The sequence below is a fragment of the Populus alba genome, chromosome 17 (assembly GCF_005239225.2).
Source record: "Populus alba chromosome 17, ASM523922v2, whole genome shotgun sequence".
Lineage (NCBI taxonomy): Eukaryota > Viridiplantae > Streptophyta > Magnoliopsida > Malpighiales > Salicaceae > Populus > Populus alba.
Genome location: NC_133300.1, coordinates 1,896,978 through 1,913,857, shown reverse-complemented (window position 1 = coordinate 1,913,857; position 16,880 = coordinate 1,896,978). Strand labels below are relative to the sequence as shown.

General features: G+C 35.5%; 3 protein-coding genes across 6 annotated transcripts; 1 reads left to right on the top strand and 2 right to left on the bottom strand.

Annotated features, from left to right (window-relative positions):
- Window positions 1–2,386: 2,386 nt before the first annotated feature.
- Window positions 2,387–2,782, bottom strand: LOC118049830 (non-specific lipid-transfer protein 13). The gene has a single exon (XM_035059945.1). It carries the CDS (start codon window positions 2,780–2,782, stop codon window positions 2,387–2,389), a length of 396 nt encoding a protein of 131 aa, XP_034915836.1.
- Window positions 2,783–4,688: 1,906 nt separating this feature from the next.
- LOC118049854 (protein TPX2) lies at window positions 4,689–10,339 on the top strand. 4 transcript variants are annotated; one of them, XM_073405858.1, is made up of 20 exons: window positions 4,689–5,043; window positions 5,712–5,794; window positions 5,889–6,041; window positions 6,129–6,199; window positions 6,380–6,613; window positions 6,706–6,802; window positions 6,900–7,016; window positions 7,113–7,232; window positions 7,351–7,527; window positions 7,635–7,697; window positions 7,781–7,861; window positions 7,958–8,116; window positions 8,217–8,348; window positions 8,486–8,566; window positions 8,648–8,767; window positions 8,869–9,035; window positions 9,119–9,227; window positions 9,321–9,380; window positions 9,454–9,548; window positions 9,626–10,339. In XM_073405858.1, the coding sequence occupies exons 1-20, from the start codon at window positions 4,854–4,856 to the stop codon at window positions 9,744–9,746; spliced, it is 2,430 nt and encodes an 809-aa protein (XP_073261959.1). In that variant the 5' UTR covers window positions 4,689–4,853; the 3' UTR covers window positions 9,747–10,339. The 4 variants fall into 4 exon arrangements, with proteins under 4 accessions (XP_073261959.1, XP_034915871.1, XP_034915873.1 ...); XM_035059980.2 differs by having other exon boundaries at window positions 6,377–6,613; XM_035059982.2 differs by having other exon boundaries at window positions 5,889–6,044.
- Window positions 10,032–16,356, bottom strand: LOC118049855 (putative E3 ubiquitin-protein ligase RING1b). Its single transcript, XM_035059983.2, has 10 exons — window positions 15,914–16,356; window positions 15,728–15,797; window positions 14,693–14,751; window positions 13,661–13,742; window positions 13,391–13,511; window positions 13,221–13,262; window positions 12,234–12,743; window positions 11,452–11,559; window positions 10,617–10,796; window positions 10,032–10,491 (listed from the first exon to the last, which is right to left on the bottom strand). Exons 1-10 carry the CDS (start codon window positions 16,200–16,202, stop codon window positions 10,453–10,455), a joined length of 1,500 nt encoding a protein of 499 aa, XP_034915874.1. The 5' UTR covers window positions 16,203–16,356; the 3' UTR covers window positions 10,032–10,452.
- Window positions 16,357–16,880: the final 524 nt, after the last annotated feature.

The following is a 16,880-nucleotide window of genomic DNA, read 5'->3' as shown; positions in this document are numbered from 1 at the left end:
TTATATCCTTTAATTTAAAAATTCATTTTATATAGAAAATGCAGGTCTTGCAATCCCAACTCCCAGAAAATCATATATCAAGCAAATCTGGTGTACTTCCATCCCTGTCTATAACATTATATTATTTTAGGTTTTTGAGATAAAGATAATGCCCATCAACTCTTACTAGGGCAATTCCACGCGCAATCTTGAGCGACTTTTCAACACAAATCTGCTCAATAATTAATATTATAATGGATGACTCTCTGCTTGGGACGATTAACGGTTGTGATCAGGCTTCATTGCCTCTGTTATTTCCTCATATTTAATAATAATAAAAAAAATAAGCGCAAATCATTAAAAATATTTGTGTTACTAGTGGAAAATAATAATTTTTAATATTATAATAATTTTTATTTTTTAATTCCAAGATGTCTGCTTCATCAGAGGGTATAGCTTATCGTCTATGTTTGATTCTTTCCCCGTAGCATCAAACGAGGTAAGAAAAGAAAAGAAACATTAATCAACATTAATCAACATCTTCAAGCTGTATGAGGACATTTAATTAAGTCCATATGTTCAATTTTTAATCCATTTATCTTAAAGTCAATGTGTCCAATTTGACAAGTTGAGTTCTTCATCTTTAATTTTTAGATAACGTTTGATTGGCTCCCAATTAGAATTTTCTTTTGATTCAATGGTGGAAACAATTATTTGTATATTATTAGTAGCGTTTAGTTATTGTTTGTTTATATTTAAAGTTAGGGGTGCGCTAAAAAACCAAAAAACCTAGAAAACCAGAAAAAAATAACCGAAAAAAACTGAACCATGAAAAAAAATCGATTAAAATTTTGAAAAAAACGACCGATTCGGTTTTGGTTTTATGAGCCTGACATTGAAAAAACCGAACTGAACCCAAATAAAAAAAACTAAGCCAAACCGGAAAAAAAACCGAGCCAAACCGGTTTGAATCGTTTTTGTCTTAAAACACCAAACCAAAATCGGTCAGTTTGAACTAATTTCGATTCAATTGTGTTTTTTTTTTTAATTTGTTTTTTTTTTTGATAAAAATCAAATCGAACAAAAAATAATCACCGCTACTTAAAGTATAACATTTAAGTCTAAAATTAATCTAGAAATTGATTTATTTTATCATTTTTTTGTAATTATTTTTTTAATTAAACATGTTTTTATCCTTGTTGTTTTTGTTTTTGTTTTTTGTTTTCAAGACTTAATAAGATTTATATTTGATATCTGACTATGGACATAATGATGGAGAAAGTTTATAAATAAGACTATTATTCAAGAAAATAAATCATACAAAATTCTCATGTTAAATATATGTAATTATTAAAAATTTCATGAGAGATCCGTTATTTGTGAAACTTAATTGATACAACAATTGATATGAATTCTTATTAAACAAGGTGTGCTCTATTATTTTTTTCCCATCAAAATTGAAAATATTAGATGCTTACCAAGTCATACGAAAAAAATAATATATGTGATAAGAGATAGCATATGATAAAACTCGGGAAAAAAAATAATGGAGCTAGGCCCTAGCCTTAGTCATCATGGTATGCACTTGTGATGCAAAATTGACTTGTTTTTGAGGTTTTAAAATATATTTTTAAAAATAATAATTTTTTATTTTAAATTAATATATTTTAGTATTTTTAAAGTGTTTAGCATGTTAATATTAAAAATAAATTTTAAAAAATAAAAAATAAATATTTAATAAATTTTTAAATAAAAAATATTTAAAAAATAATTAAAACTATATTTCCAAACAAACCGAGAAAAACTTCTACTGTCTTCCAACAAAGTTCCCGACAGGAATTTTCATACGACGCGGAAATTAAGGTTAAGAGGAACTTGCTTTCGCACTCAAGTTCTCTGATTCAAAAGTCAAAACAACATCATATCGCTCATCATCAGTTAAAATTGAGCGTTGATCCAGAAACAGGACTGTTTTAGATTAATTAAGTTCATGTTGATCCAGAAACAGGACTGTTTTAGATTAATTAAGTTCATGAACTCTGCCTCTCTCAAAAATTGAGCTGTGATTACCAAACTTGAGCTGCTAATGACAGTGGATGCATGCATGGTAGCCAGACGCAGATTGTCAGCAGTGTGGTGAATGGCTACAGTCATAATGAATTTTCCATCTCCAAGAAAACAAGAAAACAGAATCATACATGTAGTTCTTGTAATCAAAAGCCCGCTGCTGTGAAAATTTATTGAGATAAACAAATCTGATATCATTAGACTGCGTTGTTTAACAGACACCATTTAAGACTCTGACTTTATAGTTTATGCTTCTCAATCAACAAGGCAAGCTGTCCTGTTATCGATCCCCAGATCTTCAACCTCTTATAAAATCCTGCATCGATCCTAGAACAAATGGTCAGTAAAAAGTTTTGTGGTGAGGGAAGCTCAAAGAAAAGGACAAGAGGCTATACGCATTGCAGTCCTTCCACTCAGAAATGGGGAAACTAAGATGTGTTTGGCACTTGGTCGGAAGTTCACTTATCCGATCAGCCCTTATTCGAGGCTCCGTGCCCCTCACCATGTATTCAATGCACCAACAGATCATCTGTGCTCCCAGTCCACGCTTCGCTAATCTGTTGAGTTTATAGATATGATCACAGCATCTTTTCGATGGTTTATTGTCATAGCCTGTGAGAAAATCCAGGCAGTAAGGGAAGTACTCGAACACAGGCTCGCATTTACTCTCAGAATAAGCAATATCTAGCCCAGAAGCCAGGAGGACTAGAAAGCAGCACCCAGCGACACGCAGCATTGCTGGTTCAAGAAGGAGCTAGCTGGTTTTGTTGGAAGCTGGAAATGCCAAAGATATCGTGGCCATTTATACCACTGGATCCAACAGGAGTTTTACTTTGCTTCATTGCCATGCAAGTATCATGAGTTGCTGTTCTTGCTGGTTAGAATTCTCTTGTGTAAAGAATCTGCTGCTTGTACGCAAGAACCTGCTGGCTTGTATACTTGCGGGAGCAACTCACTGTGACTGAAACAAACTAGGAAGCAAGGAAAATGTTTAGTCTGGAAACCAGGAAATGAGGATCATCCATGGCCGCCGTGATTTCCTCAATGCTCTACTAACAAAAACTTTGAGCAGCATGATTCTGTTTTGCAGTATCATTGAATTCTAGGAATCACATACAAAATATCCAGATTTTGGTTCCTGTGATACATTCCATGGATAAATCCCAAGCATAGCATGAAGAATGTTACCACATATTGACACCATAAGCAGAAAAGATACATAGCTAGACAAGAATCTGTCTCAAATATACTATATGAATTGTCAAGTCAATATTTTTTTGAACTAGTACGACATGGTTAGATCAAAGAGAAAATCTGGTCGTATGAGACCGATATAATAATTTAAAAAAACTATAAATTTTATTCAATTATCAGGTTTTAATTTGTATAGGAGATTCTCCAAGCCCATTTCCTTAAATTAGGCTTGTAAGATCTTTGTTTTTGCAAGTTTTTCTTGTTTTATTTATTTATTTATTGTGTTATTTCATATTATTTTCTTATATGTTTTAGGAATATAATATTAATTATTACCTAATCTAGAATTTTTTTCTAGCCTATTTAAAAATATTATAAACTTGATTGAGAATATACATTATTAGATTTTATTTTTAAAATAATAAATTATAAATTTAGAGTTGAATCATTTTCGTTCATAAAATTTGACTTTTTTGTGTGATTATACTATTTTTTTGTGATTATGCTTGCATATGAAGTCCCAAAATGGTTTTGGTTGCATTACTTTTGGGAATTGAAAAGCTCTATTTATGAGTTTAGATGAAAAGAAAAACAAAATGATGGATGGATGGATGGATAGACATCGATTCTTGCCTTCATGTGTTTAAACTTTGAATCACTCATGAATTTATCAAGAGTACCTAAGTTAGTAATTTGGGTTCTTGGCTTGTCCTTGACAAACTAATATTATTAAAAAAAAATGTTAAATTTATCAAGTTATTCTTTATAAAATTATTTAAAATTAAAAAAATTTAATCACTCTTCATAAAAATAAAAATAAAAATAAAAATAAAGAGAAAAGAATTGTACTTCTAGTTTTCAAATCTGACATATGAGTTAACATAGAACAAGTATCGTATCATGAATCAAGTGGATTGATTTGGATCAATTTATTTTTTTATTTTTATAAAAAAATAAAAATAATATTATTATGAACAAAAAACAAAAGTGAAAAAAAATCTAACAAGTTTTGACCGAGTTTTTCATGAAATAACTAAGTTATAAAATAATTTAAGTTTTTAAATGGATCAGTCAATTTTATTTTTATTTTTATTTTTATTAAAACTTGCTCCGGCTTAAATATTGAGTTATCCAGATCAATTTATTAGGTTGGATTAAATTTTAAAATAATTTTATATTTATAATATAAACATGTTTTTTGTATAAATCAAGTATTTTTATATAAAGTTAAATTAATATAATACACACTTTATTACAAACGACTCCATGGAAATAAATAATGGGGTCATAAACTATTGGGAGGGGGGGGGCAAATAAATAAATAACAAAGTCACAAAAACGGCACCGTTACAAAGAAATATAGCCGTTAGAAAAACAACAAAGCGAAGAGCCATCTCTGCCATCTCCCGATTAGTCAAGTGACCAAATTTCAAACAATCCGACCGTTAAACCTCCATATTCCCTTCATCACCTCTCATCGTTTATACTCCTCTCTCTCTTCCATTGATCTCCACTCTCTCTTCATTAAGAAAAAAAGAAAACCTTAATTTCCCAATCTCTCTCTCCTATCTAGAAAAAAACATAACTGAAGAGACTTTTTTGCGGTTAGAAAAATGGCAGCGGAGAATGAGGATTCTTCAACTGCAACGACAATGACGAATACGACGACGTTGATGACGTTTGTAGATGAGGCGTACGAGTTTTCGGCTCCGAAGTTTTATGATTTTGTGAAAGGAGAATCGGATGAAGATTCTAGAAACGCTGAGCTTTGGTTCGATGTTACTGCGTCCTACGCTCCTTCTCGTATGCCTCTATCTCTCTCTCTCTCTCCATTGACCGGTCCATGGCTCTTTTAGTTTATTCTCTGTTAGTTTTGATTCACAGTCGAGACGCTGAAAAGAGGATTATTTTTTAGGTTTTTAATGAAGATTATTTCTATTTACGTGATTTTAATCTTGAAGAAGGATGATATTTTTAGTTTTTATTGGATTAATTTACTTTTTGTGTGTAATTAGGATTTTGTTAGATTTGTTCTGCGATTTTAGGGTTAAATTAGTTCTGAATAGGAATTTCGGGAGTGGAATTAAGCAATTAAGGGAAGGTAGAGTGGTTATTTGTGATTTTTAGGGCCATGTTGTGTATTAATTGGTTCTGATTTGGGATTTTGAGGGAGATTAGAGAGGGGAGAGAAGCTTGATCATGATTTTGAGGGTTTTTGAAGCGGGGGAATGGAGAATTAGGAGGAGTTGAGAGGAATTTGTGTTTGATTTTGATTAATTAAGTTATTAAAAAGAGATAACTATAATTTGAGGGAGCTAATTAATTAATAATGCAAATTGGGGACTGAATTGAATCTTTGTAGGTTTTTGCTGCTACTGTTGTTGCTTGTTCTTGTTTCTTGTGTGTGTGTTGGAGATTAAAGAGTTTACTGGATGATTGATTCTTTTGTGTTTTTGTTTGATATGTTGCAGCTTTTATGCCTAGAATTAAGACTGGTAGATCATTTAAGGTAGAGGCCTTATGTGATTTTAGCAAAGCAGACCAGTTTAACAAGGTAAAATAATGACTGCTCTTTTCATTTAAACCATTACTACTTCCTGTATCTATATTTATTTTTGTGAATTTTTCCCATTGACATTGAATTGCAGGTAGCAGAATCATCTGATTCAAAAGCTTCAGACAGTAACTCTCAATCAGAGATCATGCCACCACCTGCAGAAGCAGCAGCACCTATTGAAACGGGGAAAGAAGAAAAAACTTCTGATGAGGATAACAAAGAAAACAATGCTAACCTCGTCAATGTAGTGAGTAGTTGATGCATTTTTCTCACCTGTTGATACTGTCTTTTGGGAATTTGTTGTGTTCTCATGAAGTTGGGCGTATTTCAGGTTTCTGCTGGTGAGGTTACTTGTGAAAAAGAGAAGAAGGTGGGGTTTGCATGTGCTGAAGGAAATGGAAGGTTTGTGTTATTTTGTTACTCTTCTCTTTGTCAATTTTTCAAGACTAAAATGGCCAAAGAAAAATAAAACGATGACTGCACTTGTGAAGAAGATAATTTAAGCTGTTATTCTGAAAACTTAATGTGATTTTGTGTGTATGTTGCATTCCTTTCTGCTGACTTCAGTTTTTCTATCAGAAGCACTTCTTCTCTGCGAACTGAGAACACTGATGGTAAAGAGAGCAGTAAAAATGAAGCTTACTGCACCCCTAAGCCACCAATGTCTTCTCGGAACAGAGGCCCGTTGACTGATTCCAAGAAGAATCAGTCAGCTAGACGCATAGCTAGCTTGGTTAAGAATCCATCTTTGCTGAAGCCAAAGAATCAATCACAGTCTTCACAAGTTAAGGGAATCAAACCAGCAAGTGTCAAAAAGTACACTGACTTCGTTGCTAATTTCTGTGTTGAAATATACGCATTTGGTAATTACCATATTAACGAGGCCTTCTGACGTGCTTTTATTGTAGACCACCTAATGTGAAAAATGTTGCTGGGACTACCAATTTAGCCCAAGAGAACCAGGCGATTAAGAAACAGAAGCTGGAGGGAGGGAGATCCAGACAGGTGATTGATTACTGTTGCCATGTTCCTCTTTTTTAACCATAGTTGTCTGGTGATGCATTTTACTTGAACATTTTCCTTTTTTAAAATAAAAATCCAGATTCTTAATGCCAAGCCCCCACAACCATTGACACACAAGTCCAAACTGGGACTTAGCAGTGGCAGTTCTAACTTGTGTTCGTCTGTTGCTAATAAAATGAAGAAAGAGGAGAGAAAGGTATGTTACTTTTGTCAAGCTTCTTAATCCATTCTATTCCTTTGAAACTGCAAGGTACTAACTTGTTGAACGTACTTGTGTTAAATTTATTTAAAGGTTTATGTTCGGGAACAAGCAGCTCCAGGTCCATTTGTTTCAACGGCAGAAATGATGAATAAGTTTCAATCAAATACTAGAGGATTGTCAATGCCACACCTTAACAATTCTATCTCACATGTAATAACAAAAGCCCATTTTACTCGTGCTTTGTGAAATTTGGCTGCTCCAAATGTGTGTATTTCCTTCCTTCGCTATTGCTTGTCCTATTAAAATTTCCCTCATCTTTATTATTCAGGATGGTCCTGCATCTGTTATCCAGAGGAAGCCTAAGCTCACACTGACAAGGCCCAAGGAGCCTGAATTTGAAACAGCTCAGCGCGTTCGCTCAGTCAAAATAAAAAGTTCTGCTGAGATTGAAGAAGAGATGATGGCCAAAATTCCCAAGTTCAAAGCTAGACCACTGAACAAGAAGGTTTTCCTGCTTGGAAACTATTTATGACTTCTTCCGACCTACTAGGTCCTGCACAACTTGCGTCTTTTGCAATATTCTTGTTTTTTAACGTTTTTTGTTGGATATAGATTCTGGAAGCTGCAACATTACCTGCATTACCAAGAAGCACACCACAGCCACCTGAGTTCCTGGTAAGCTATAAGAAATAACGGTCAATAAAAAATTTACTCAAGATGGCATTGGTCGCAGGCTTAATATTTCTTAATTTCTGTAGGAGTTTCACTTAGAGACAGCAGCAAGGGCAAATCAGAATGCAGAATCAACTTCAGTGGCTTCAACAGAAGTGTCTCATCAGGTTGGAGCATCATTTCATACGTGGTCCTTTTCTTTGTTCCAGCAGCACTAGTTCAGATTTACTCACTTACTGCTCGTTTGTTACTTTCTACGACAGAGTAATCTATGGAAACCTCATCATCTTACAGAGCCCAAAACCCCTGTTCTTCATACATCTTTAAGGGCCCGTCCAGCAAGGGTGAAAAGTTCTTTAGAGCTAGAGAAAGAGGAGATAGAAAAGATCCCTAAATTTAAAGCAAGACCTCTGAATAAGAAGGTAATAACTATACGTCGTTTTCTTAATCAGCCATTCAATCTGCTGCTTATAGTAGTGTAACCATAGTTTTGAAATAAAATTAACATTTCATCTCGTGTAGATATTTGAAAGTAAAGGAGCGATGGGGGTTTTCTGCCATGCAAAGAAGCAAGTCACCGTACCTCAAGAATTTCACTTTGCCACAAACGAGAGGATTCCACCACAAGCTGCTGTAGTTGATATGTTTGACAAGGTAGATACATCTCGTTGATCCTACAACTAATTGTAGCTGTAGCATATGAATAAAAGCAATCCTACAACTAATTGTAGCTGTAGCATATGAATAAAAGCAGTAGCCGCATCTCATCATACTGTTGGTCTTCTTTTCAGCTCTCACTGAGGTCAGAACCTATCCTTGACAACCCGATTCCAAGAAACACAAAGCCAAATCCATTCCATCTCCACACAGAGGTATGTGAATATTCCTTGGTCAATGGAGCAAAATCAGGTAACAACCTGTTCGTTCATTATTTTTTATTCCTTTATCTCCAGGAAAGAGGGGCCGAAAAAGAGAGGAAATTCTTGATGGAACTCGTGGAGAAACAGATGGAAGAGGAAAGAGCAAGAGTTCCTAGAGCCAATCCCTATCCTTATACCACTGACTATCCTGTGGTAAGAAATTCAACAATATGCATCTCATTGTAAACATCATAAGCTCTTTTATGCAGAAAATAATGGTTCTATATCTCTGATAATTACTTCATCACACACAGGTTCCACCAAGACCAGAGCCCAAACCATGCACAAAACCAGAACCTTTCCAATTGGAGAGTTTAGTAAGGCATGAGGAGGAAATGCAACGGGAAATGGAAGAAAGAGAAAGGAAGGAAAAAGAAGAGGCTCAGATGAGGATATTCAGAGCACAGCCAGTCCTTAAAGAGTATGCAATGTGGAAGACCGCAAAACTTTCCAGTGCCTATTAATATGTACAAATTGACCATTATTTCCCATGATCTCCTGCAGGGACCCAATTCCAGTACCAGAGAAAGCGCGAAAACCACTCACACAGGTTCAACAATTCAATCTCCATGCAGATCAGAGGGCAGTTGAAAGGGCAGAATTTGACCACAAGGTGAGGGGGAACATCCGATAGCTGGTAGATTCTGGCCTCTCTCTCATCAGGGTTTAACAGGAAAGCACCCTTTTTTTTTTTTGGTTTTTTCAGGTGAAGGAGAAAGAAGTGTTGTACAAGAGATACAGAGAGGAGAGTGAAACTGCAAAGATGGTATGTACCTTATTTTGTCTTGCATTATCTTGCTGCAAACACTGGATTGTATAATTTGATCCACTGATTGCAGATGGAGGAGGAAAAGGCGTTGAAACAGCTGCGGAGAACGATGGTCCCCCATGCCCGGCCAGTACCGAATTTTAACCATCCATTCTGCCCCCAGAAGTACGAAAATAAATCACTCACAACTGCTCTTCTTTCTTTTAACCAAAGATCTCGGTGATGATTGATTAATGTTACAGGTCATCCAAGGAAGCTACAAAGGCAAAGTCTCCTAATTTAAGAGTGCTCCAGAGAAGAGAGAGAAGGAAGATGATGATGGTGAACGCTGCTTCATCTGCCGCCGCTTCTGGCATGCGATGATTGAGCAGCTGGCTGTTCAAGAACCCTTGAACCACTTTAATTCATTCTTTTCAGCATCCTTGCGCTGCTAATCATTCGTTGTAACATCAATTCAGGATTGTAACCAAAACAAACAACCCTTCTTACCAAGATGAGAGAGCTTGGATTGGGTTCTAAGGATTCCTCAAAATTAATATAACTTGGATTGTATTCGGATTCCTGGATACCTAAATATATTCTCATGGTAGTAACCAAATTGCTTTCAACACAGATGAGACTATATATTGATTGAATAAAAAAAACATATTTGGTTAAAAAGACAACAAATATATTTTTTAACATGTTCCCCGAACATGTCGTTTCACTGTCTTCTCGAGACAGTAACCAAATTCTAGGTTATTACTGTTGTTGGGACATGGAAACCTCCTTCGAGACACAATCAAGGAGAATTTTGCAGATGAAATGAACCTCTCTGCTAACAATAAGCATAACTTTTCTCGTATAAAACTCGTATACATGGCTTTGGGTTCAGGAAAGGAAGTAGTAGGAATAAATTAAAAGGCTAATCTAAAAAACTTGAAAGTAAAAAAAAAAAAAAAAAAAAAAAAAAAAAACTAAGATTTCCATTCTCAGCAGCGAGACTTGCTTTAAAACAAACAATGTTGGCAGTCCAAAATCTCCCATTGAGATAGATGCCTTTTGTTTTTGTTCCAATGGAGCCATAAAGTCAACTTTTGATGATCTCCTTCTGCCGATATGCTAGTATCTGCAAAACCAAGGAAACATGAAGTGAGTGGAGAAACTTTTGATGATTGGGAAAATATCAATTACGGCCATAAATCAGGGTTTCGTGATATGTGTAGCAATCTATGCAGCAAGAATAGCACTCACCAAATGATCTCTACTGGAAGAGCAACTTGCTTTAAGTCCTGCAACTGTTTCTTGTCCTCTCAAAATTTGCAGCTCATCCATAGGGATCTGAGAATGCTTGGTTGACAAATTTTCAGCCTTCCCCTTAATTAACAAGAGTTCAACTTCCTCAGCTTGCAAAGTCGTCTGGTGAGCAACATACTGCATACAGCATGTTTAACACCACAAAATCAGATAGCATCACAAAAATTCGGTACACACTAAATATATTGTCAAGACGGGCCTCTGCATGTAAAGAAATCAACGCCAATAAAAGAGATTCGTATAACAGTTCAGTTCAGATCACATGTCGATGCTATTTAGCAAAAATTTTAAGTGCAAAGACGACTTACTGGCATCAATTCAAGATTATAAATCAACATTGGCCAAGGAAAAGGCAGGTCATATATCGTTCTGGCTCAAATACTTCTGAGCATTGTAACAACCCCATGGTGGAATTTGAAGCATCATGCTCAATATGCTTATGCATGAAGGCACTCTTGAACATTTCCAGAATTTCACATTAATTGGGCTTCACATGTCATTCAGCATAGCAGATTAGAATCATGATCAAATTTAGCCAGTTTTACTATGTTCCACTGATGCATAGAATAGAATAATTATTGACAAAATGAGGCTTGCCTGCCACTGTTACCAAAAACAACATCTATCTTGACTAATTGATTTCAAGTTTGTGAATTACAATTCTAGTGTTCTATAAGAGAAAATAAACCATTTGAGGAATAATAACTTAAAAATTTGCTTCTCAAGAAAAAAATTTATTTAAAGAATTAAGGTGGTGAGAGAGAAATCTCACTTCACATAGGTGTTTAACTGACAAACTGGGCCGGCAACAAAGGTAGGGCTGCTGCAAACTTGGTGTACTTTGATTGCCCAAGGTAATAAGCTTGAGATGGATATCCAACTGCAAACACATAGCAGGATTATACTACATGGGATGCCCAAATAGCATACGAGGAAAAAGCAAACGGGGCTTGAGGGGGTTTGACACTAATTAGGTCGTTCAGTGATTATTGAAAGCAAAAAAAAAAAAAAAAAAAGTACTTAATTCCATCAGTTATTGAAATTACTCTTGACATTTTTAATAGTTCAGGCAATTTTGTCCATTGGGGAAGCAATTATTGCCATGGAGTTCATACCATTTTCAGTTTAGCATTTTGATCAGCCTTTACTTGGACTTTGGAGTTATAGACTATCCTGTAAGCAGTGCCTTGACACCACCAAATCCTCTAAACACTATATAGTTTTGCTTACCCTTCCCATCGTTAAAATTAACAAATTCAAACAAGTTTTCCAAATCCCTAAATCCATGTAACCAGATCCAAACCGTCAACCTGGACCTTTTGTTTCCACTAATACCTACTTGCACATCCTTTGGACTACAAACCCAAACTGTTCATTAATAAAGTCTATCCTGAAAATCCAAATTTTCTAATCTCTAGCCTAACAGAATGGCACAAGTAGACAGACAACAAAAAATTTTCCTACATCAATTTCATACTCAAGCAAGATGTTTCACATTGCAAAAAAAGGTGATCCTAACACAAATCAATAAAAGTGAACAGCATCCTAACATACCTCATCATGTTTTTCATCTAAGCTTCTGAGATATTCTACCAGCTTGGATAAGCGAGTATTTCGTGAATTCTTGTTGTTGCAACCACTAGGATTGCCATGTCGTGTGTGACTCCGAGTACCACCCCTGCCCCAAGCAAGCATTTCTGTGTTCCATGCAAGCCCAGGAGATAATCCCCTGTTTTCTCTGTTTGAATCTAAATCATTTTCAGCACCTCCACCCTCTGAGTTTACTGCTGAAGAAGAAGGCTGGGAGGGCCACCGTCTCTTAGGCCTCCTATGCCTAACTTCAGTGGAGCGCTCATCAGCAGAAGATGAATCCTTGCCTATATTGTCATCATTTTCATCCTCAATGTCTTCAGATCCTTGAAAATCACTGCTCCGACTGTTCCGTCGCCTCCTTGTAATAGTCCGACGTGTTCGTGTCATGAAAGTTGACTCTTTACCCATCGTGCGTCTCTTAACTAGTGCTTCTGACTGTCTTTGAATTATTTGGGCAATTGAAGCTTGAATCTGTCCAAAACAGCAGGCAGAAACAAGGGACAGCATATTGAGTTTAGACAATGGCTCTGTCCTAAAGCAAAAGTGGCTTGAATAATTCTACAAATCACAATCCTTAAAGACAAAAAATGCATGTAATTAGAGGTCTGCTGAACAAAGTGAGCCAACAGTGTCCATTGTAAGAGAACCAGTAGTCTTGTGCATTATGGAATCAAAACTCTCGACTCAAAGAGCAACAATCTCTGGGATTTTCATCTCACGGACCATAAACTCAGAAATTGAATTAATGAAAAAAATCAACGTGGACTGTCAGGTGAAATTTCCATGCTGTATGCTTCGTTCCAAGCATATGACAATCAAGGGCTCTACAAAGCAACATCATCATAGTTATCTCAATCACTGTTTTTCTTAACTTTATTCCCAGTGAAATGAAAATGAAGGTTATTACATACGCATGCAGGCAAGGGAATAAAACACAAATTAACACACCTGTTTGTTCCGAGTCATTTCCTCTTCGTGAAAAGCCAATTCCTGAGACCAAATATTCACTCAGAAAACCAGTTGTCCTTTTATTTTTAAACCAATAAACCAGTTGCTTGATTAGATGAATACTTTCAAATGCATTAGATATGAAAGTAGATAAGCAAAATCACTTCTACCTCCTCCTCATACTTATCAATGTCTGGATATAAAGCTGCAATTAGGGCATCATAATTTGGATCATCTCTCAAGGACCGCCGACTTGCACAATGTGTGCGGCAAGCAGGGCACTCATTGTTCCTGCAATATATTACCAATTCAGTAAGAAATGTTGATGGTACACGGAATATGGAATTATCACAAGATTAGCCCAAATTATGGCACGATTAATGAAACATGATGTCGGGTTACAAAAAACACAGATCAAGAAAAGAGTGAGTTTTACATACCCCATTCGCATTGATTTATCAATACATTCCCTGCAAAAACGGTGCAGGCATTCCATTACAGTTCGTGTTTTCTTTATGATCCCTGTTCAGCCACCAGCATGAATAATTTACTAAAAGTTCAGACAACCATGGATAACAAGGCAACTTGTAGGTGCAAATAATGCGGGTATTGCAGATTAATCAAAATCCTGAACAAGATAACTATGTAGCAGATAGCATATCAAACAAAATAGTATACTGCATAAGTATACAACATTAAGTATGGTAGAAATAAAGGCACAAAGTCCAGCATTCACGATCCATGCTCTTTTTTGCAATCTCAAACAAAGTGAATGCATTGATAAATCATTAATTGGAAAATTTTCCAACATTAGTTGGGAAATTTGTAAGAGTATGGAGTTGGTGTAAGATTATAAACTAAATTAGAAAATTTGTAGAAGTTAAGGAAATACTGCAACCCTCCACAAATAAATCTTCAAGCTGACCACAAAGAGGCTGGTCAATTGATAAATGGTCATCATCTGAGGATCCAGAGGACAGGCATCTCACATGCAATTTACCAAACACAATCTAGTCCAAACATCACTTGAGTTACATATAGTGAGATGAACTGAGCATTCTTGGCTCCTTGTTGAAAATTGAAGCAATAATAGATTGCATTGCATATTAGAATTTCATACATGGCAAACCTAATGATTGTTATGAAAGCAGGCCATAGAACCAACCAACAGTTTGCTTTGAACACTGAGCAAGGGTTATAAGCATACCTTCCTCTTCCTCGGGCTGCCATGCATACTTTTGAACATGGAACTATATTCATCACAGTTCAATAAAGCCAAATTTTATGAACCAGATGCATCATGGCAATAGGTTTCCATGGAGTTCTCTATTCTCAAGGAAAAAAATGTGCCTCTGCCTAAAATATTTTTCCAACAATTTAAATCACATCTAGCAAACAGAATTATTAACAAAATTTTGACACATGTTTAGCAAAAAGGAAAAGAGAAGAAAAATTGCAAGCAATGAGAGTACCTAAACATATGGGACACTGCACATCTTTACGAATGTCCGGAAGTTCCACAAAGACAAATCTGCAAACAAAATAAGATGAGAGTGGCCCTCTAAACACACTCATTTATATATACTACAGTAGAACGCAAACATAAGCTAGCTGTTGGAATAGAGCATATGCTATTTGTTTCCAGGAAGAGCATACATACCCATTTCATTTCTTTTCTTTTCATAGAGATGAAAATAACTTTGAAAAGATATGGACTTCGGAGTACATCAAGATATGCAGTAAATGTGCATATGCACATCTTTACAGGTAGATGAGTATGTAAATGTTAGCCCAAAGAAAGAAAATTTGTGGATAGAAATTTCCCCTGACAACTGCTTATGGAGGCCAACCAGCAAGACACTGCTGGCTTTGATCTTCATAGCCAAGTTAAACATACAAGGCTACGTTACTTAGAAGATTCCAACACTGTGCATCACGATACACACTGCTCGCAGATGCAAATTCATTCCACAAACACTCCAAAACAGAAAAGCTTCACTAAGATCACAGACATGTATAGACGGTGAATACAGTTGAGCTAAACTCTACCCCTAACTCATCATCTTACATAAATGTTTCAAAAATGTAAAGGTAACTACATTTCTCATTGTTCAGTCACAAACTTAGGAACCACCAATCAGTACCACTAAAAGACACTAGCAAACCAGCAATACTGCAAATGTTATCAAATTGGTGCAAATTCCTCGTAAAAATTTAACCTTTGAGTTCAACCCTACCAAGAAACATAGATCGTGAGCATGCACCAACCAACCTTTAACGCGTTTAATCACTCCGAAACTAAACCTCCAAAAAAATCCCATCAACCTCCAAAAAAATCCCATCAACCTCCAAAACAAGAAAGCAAATCCCCTTGTCACCAAAACCCCGTCAAGCACCAAATCAAACCCAAAAATATCAAAAACCCAGATAAGAAACACAACCAAAAAGATGCACTTGACTAAATTACAGAAACAAAAGGCAAGAAACATGTAAGAAAGAAAGCATACTCAGGCTTTTCCTCATCTTCACAACTGGAAGAAGAAGATGACGAAGAAAAAGACTGGGTTCCATCAGATTCTGAGAAAAACAAGCAAACAAAAAAAATAGCTTCGATTAATCAAATTTTTTTCACATTACACGTCAAGAAACGCTTAAACACGCAAAAAGAAACAAGAACAAGAAAAAGAAAGCACCTTCTTTCCCTTCTTCCCCATCCCCTCCTCCTCCTCCTCCTCCTTCCACCCCCTCTTCTTCTTTTTTAACTTCTTGTTCTTTGATGTCTACTTTTTCCTCTCCCTCTTGCCCTTCTTCTTGATGCTGGCCGTTTTGAAGGCGGTGTGGTTCTTGGTCAGTTGGATGACCGTTTGGTCGAGGAGGAGACAGCTCAGACAAGTCTTGTTGCTGCTGCTGCTGATGTTGTTGTTCTTCATTGTGGGGATTAATGTTGTGTGGTGAAGAAGGAGGGGTGTTGTCGGCAGGCATTGATGGATGCTTCTTCTGTGTGTGTCTCTCTGTAAATATGTGATTTTGTTGGATCCTAAAATATATATATCTTTTTCGTTGTGGTCTGCTGCGTGTTGTGTGTATGTGTAAAGGAGAGAGGAAGGAGAAGAAGATGGGAGAGATTTGTTCTCGTTTTTTTTTTATATACCTTTTTTATATTACTTTTTAGTGTTATTTTGTTTTCTTTTTTTATACCTTTTTTCTTTTATTTTTGATTTATAATAATGGAATTTCAACATCTTGAATGCTTGCATCCAATAGTTGCTGGCAAGTTAGAAGGTTTGAATCCTGAAAAAAAAAAAAAACACCATTTAAAACCATTAATTTTAAATTTATTAATTCAATTATTCATATATCAGGTTTTATATATATATAACTAGGTTATTTAAATAATACTCGTGTCGTGAATTTGATAAATTAACCTAAAAAATTAATTTATATTTATTTTAAATTAATATTGTTTTCGGTAAAAAAACTAAGAGTATGTAATTTTAGATTAAAAAAATAAATAAATAAAAATTCTTAAAGTTATCTCAATTAAGTCACACCTAGTTTGGTTGAGTCAACAACATAACGAGTTTCCTGTTAGATTAATTGATTTTAACTAAATCAATATCTACTCCGACTAAAAAATAAACATAACTCATATTAGATTCT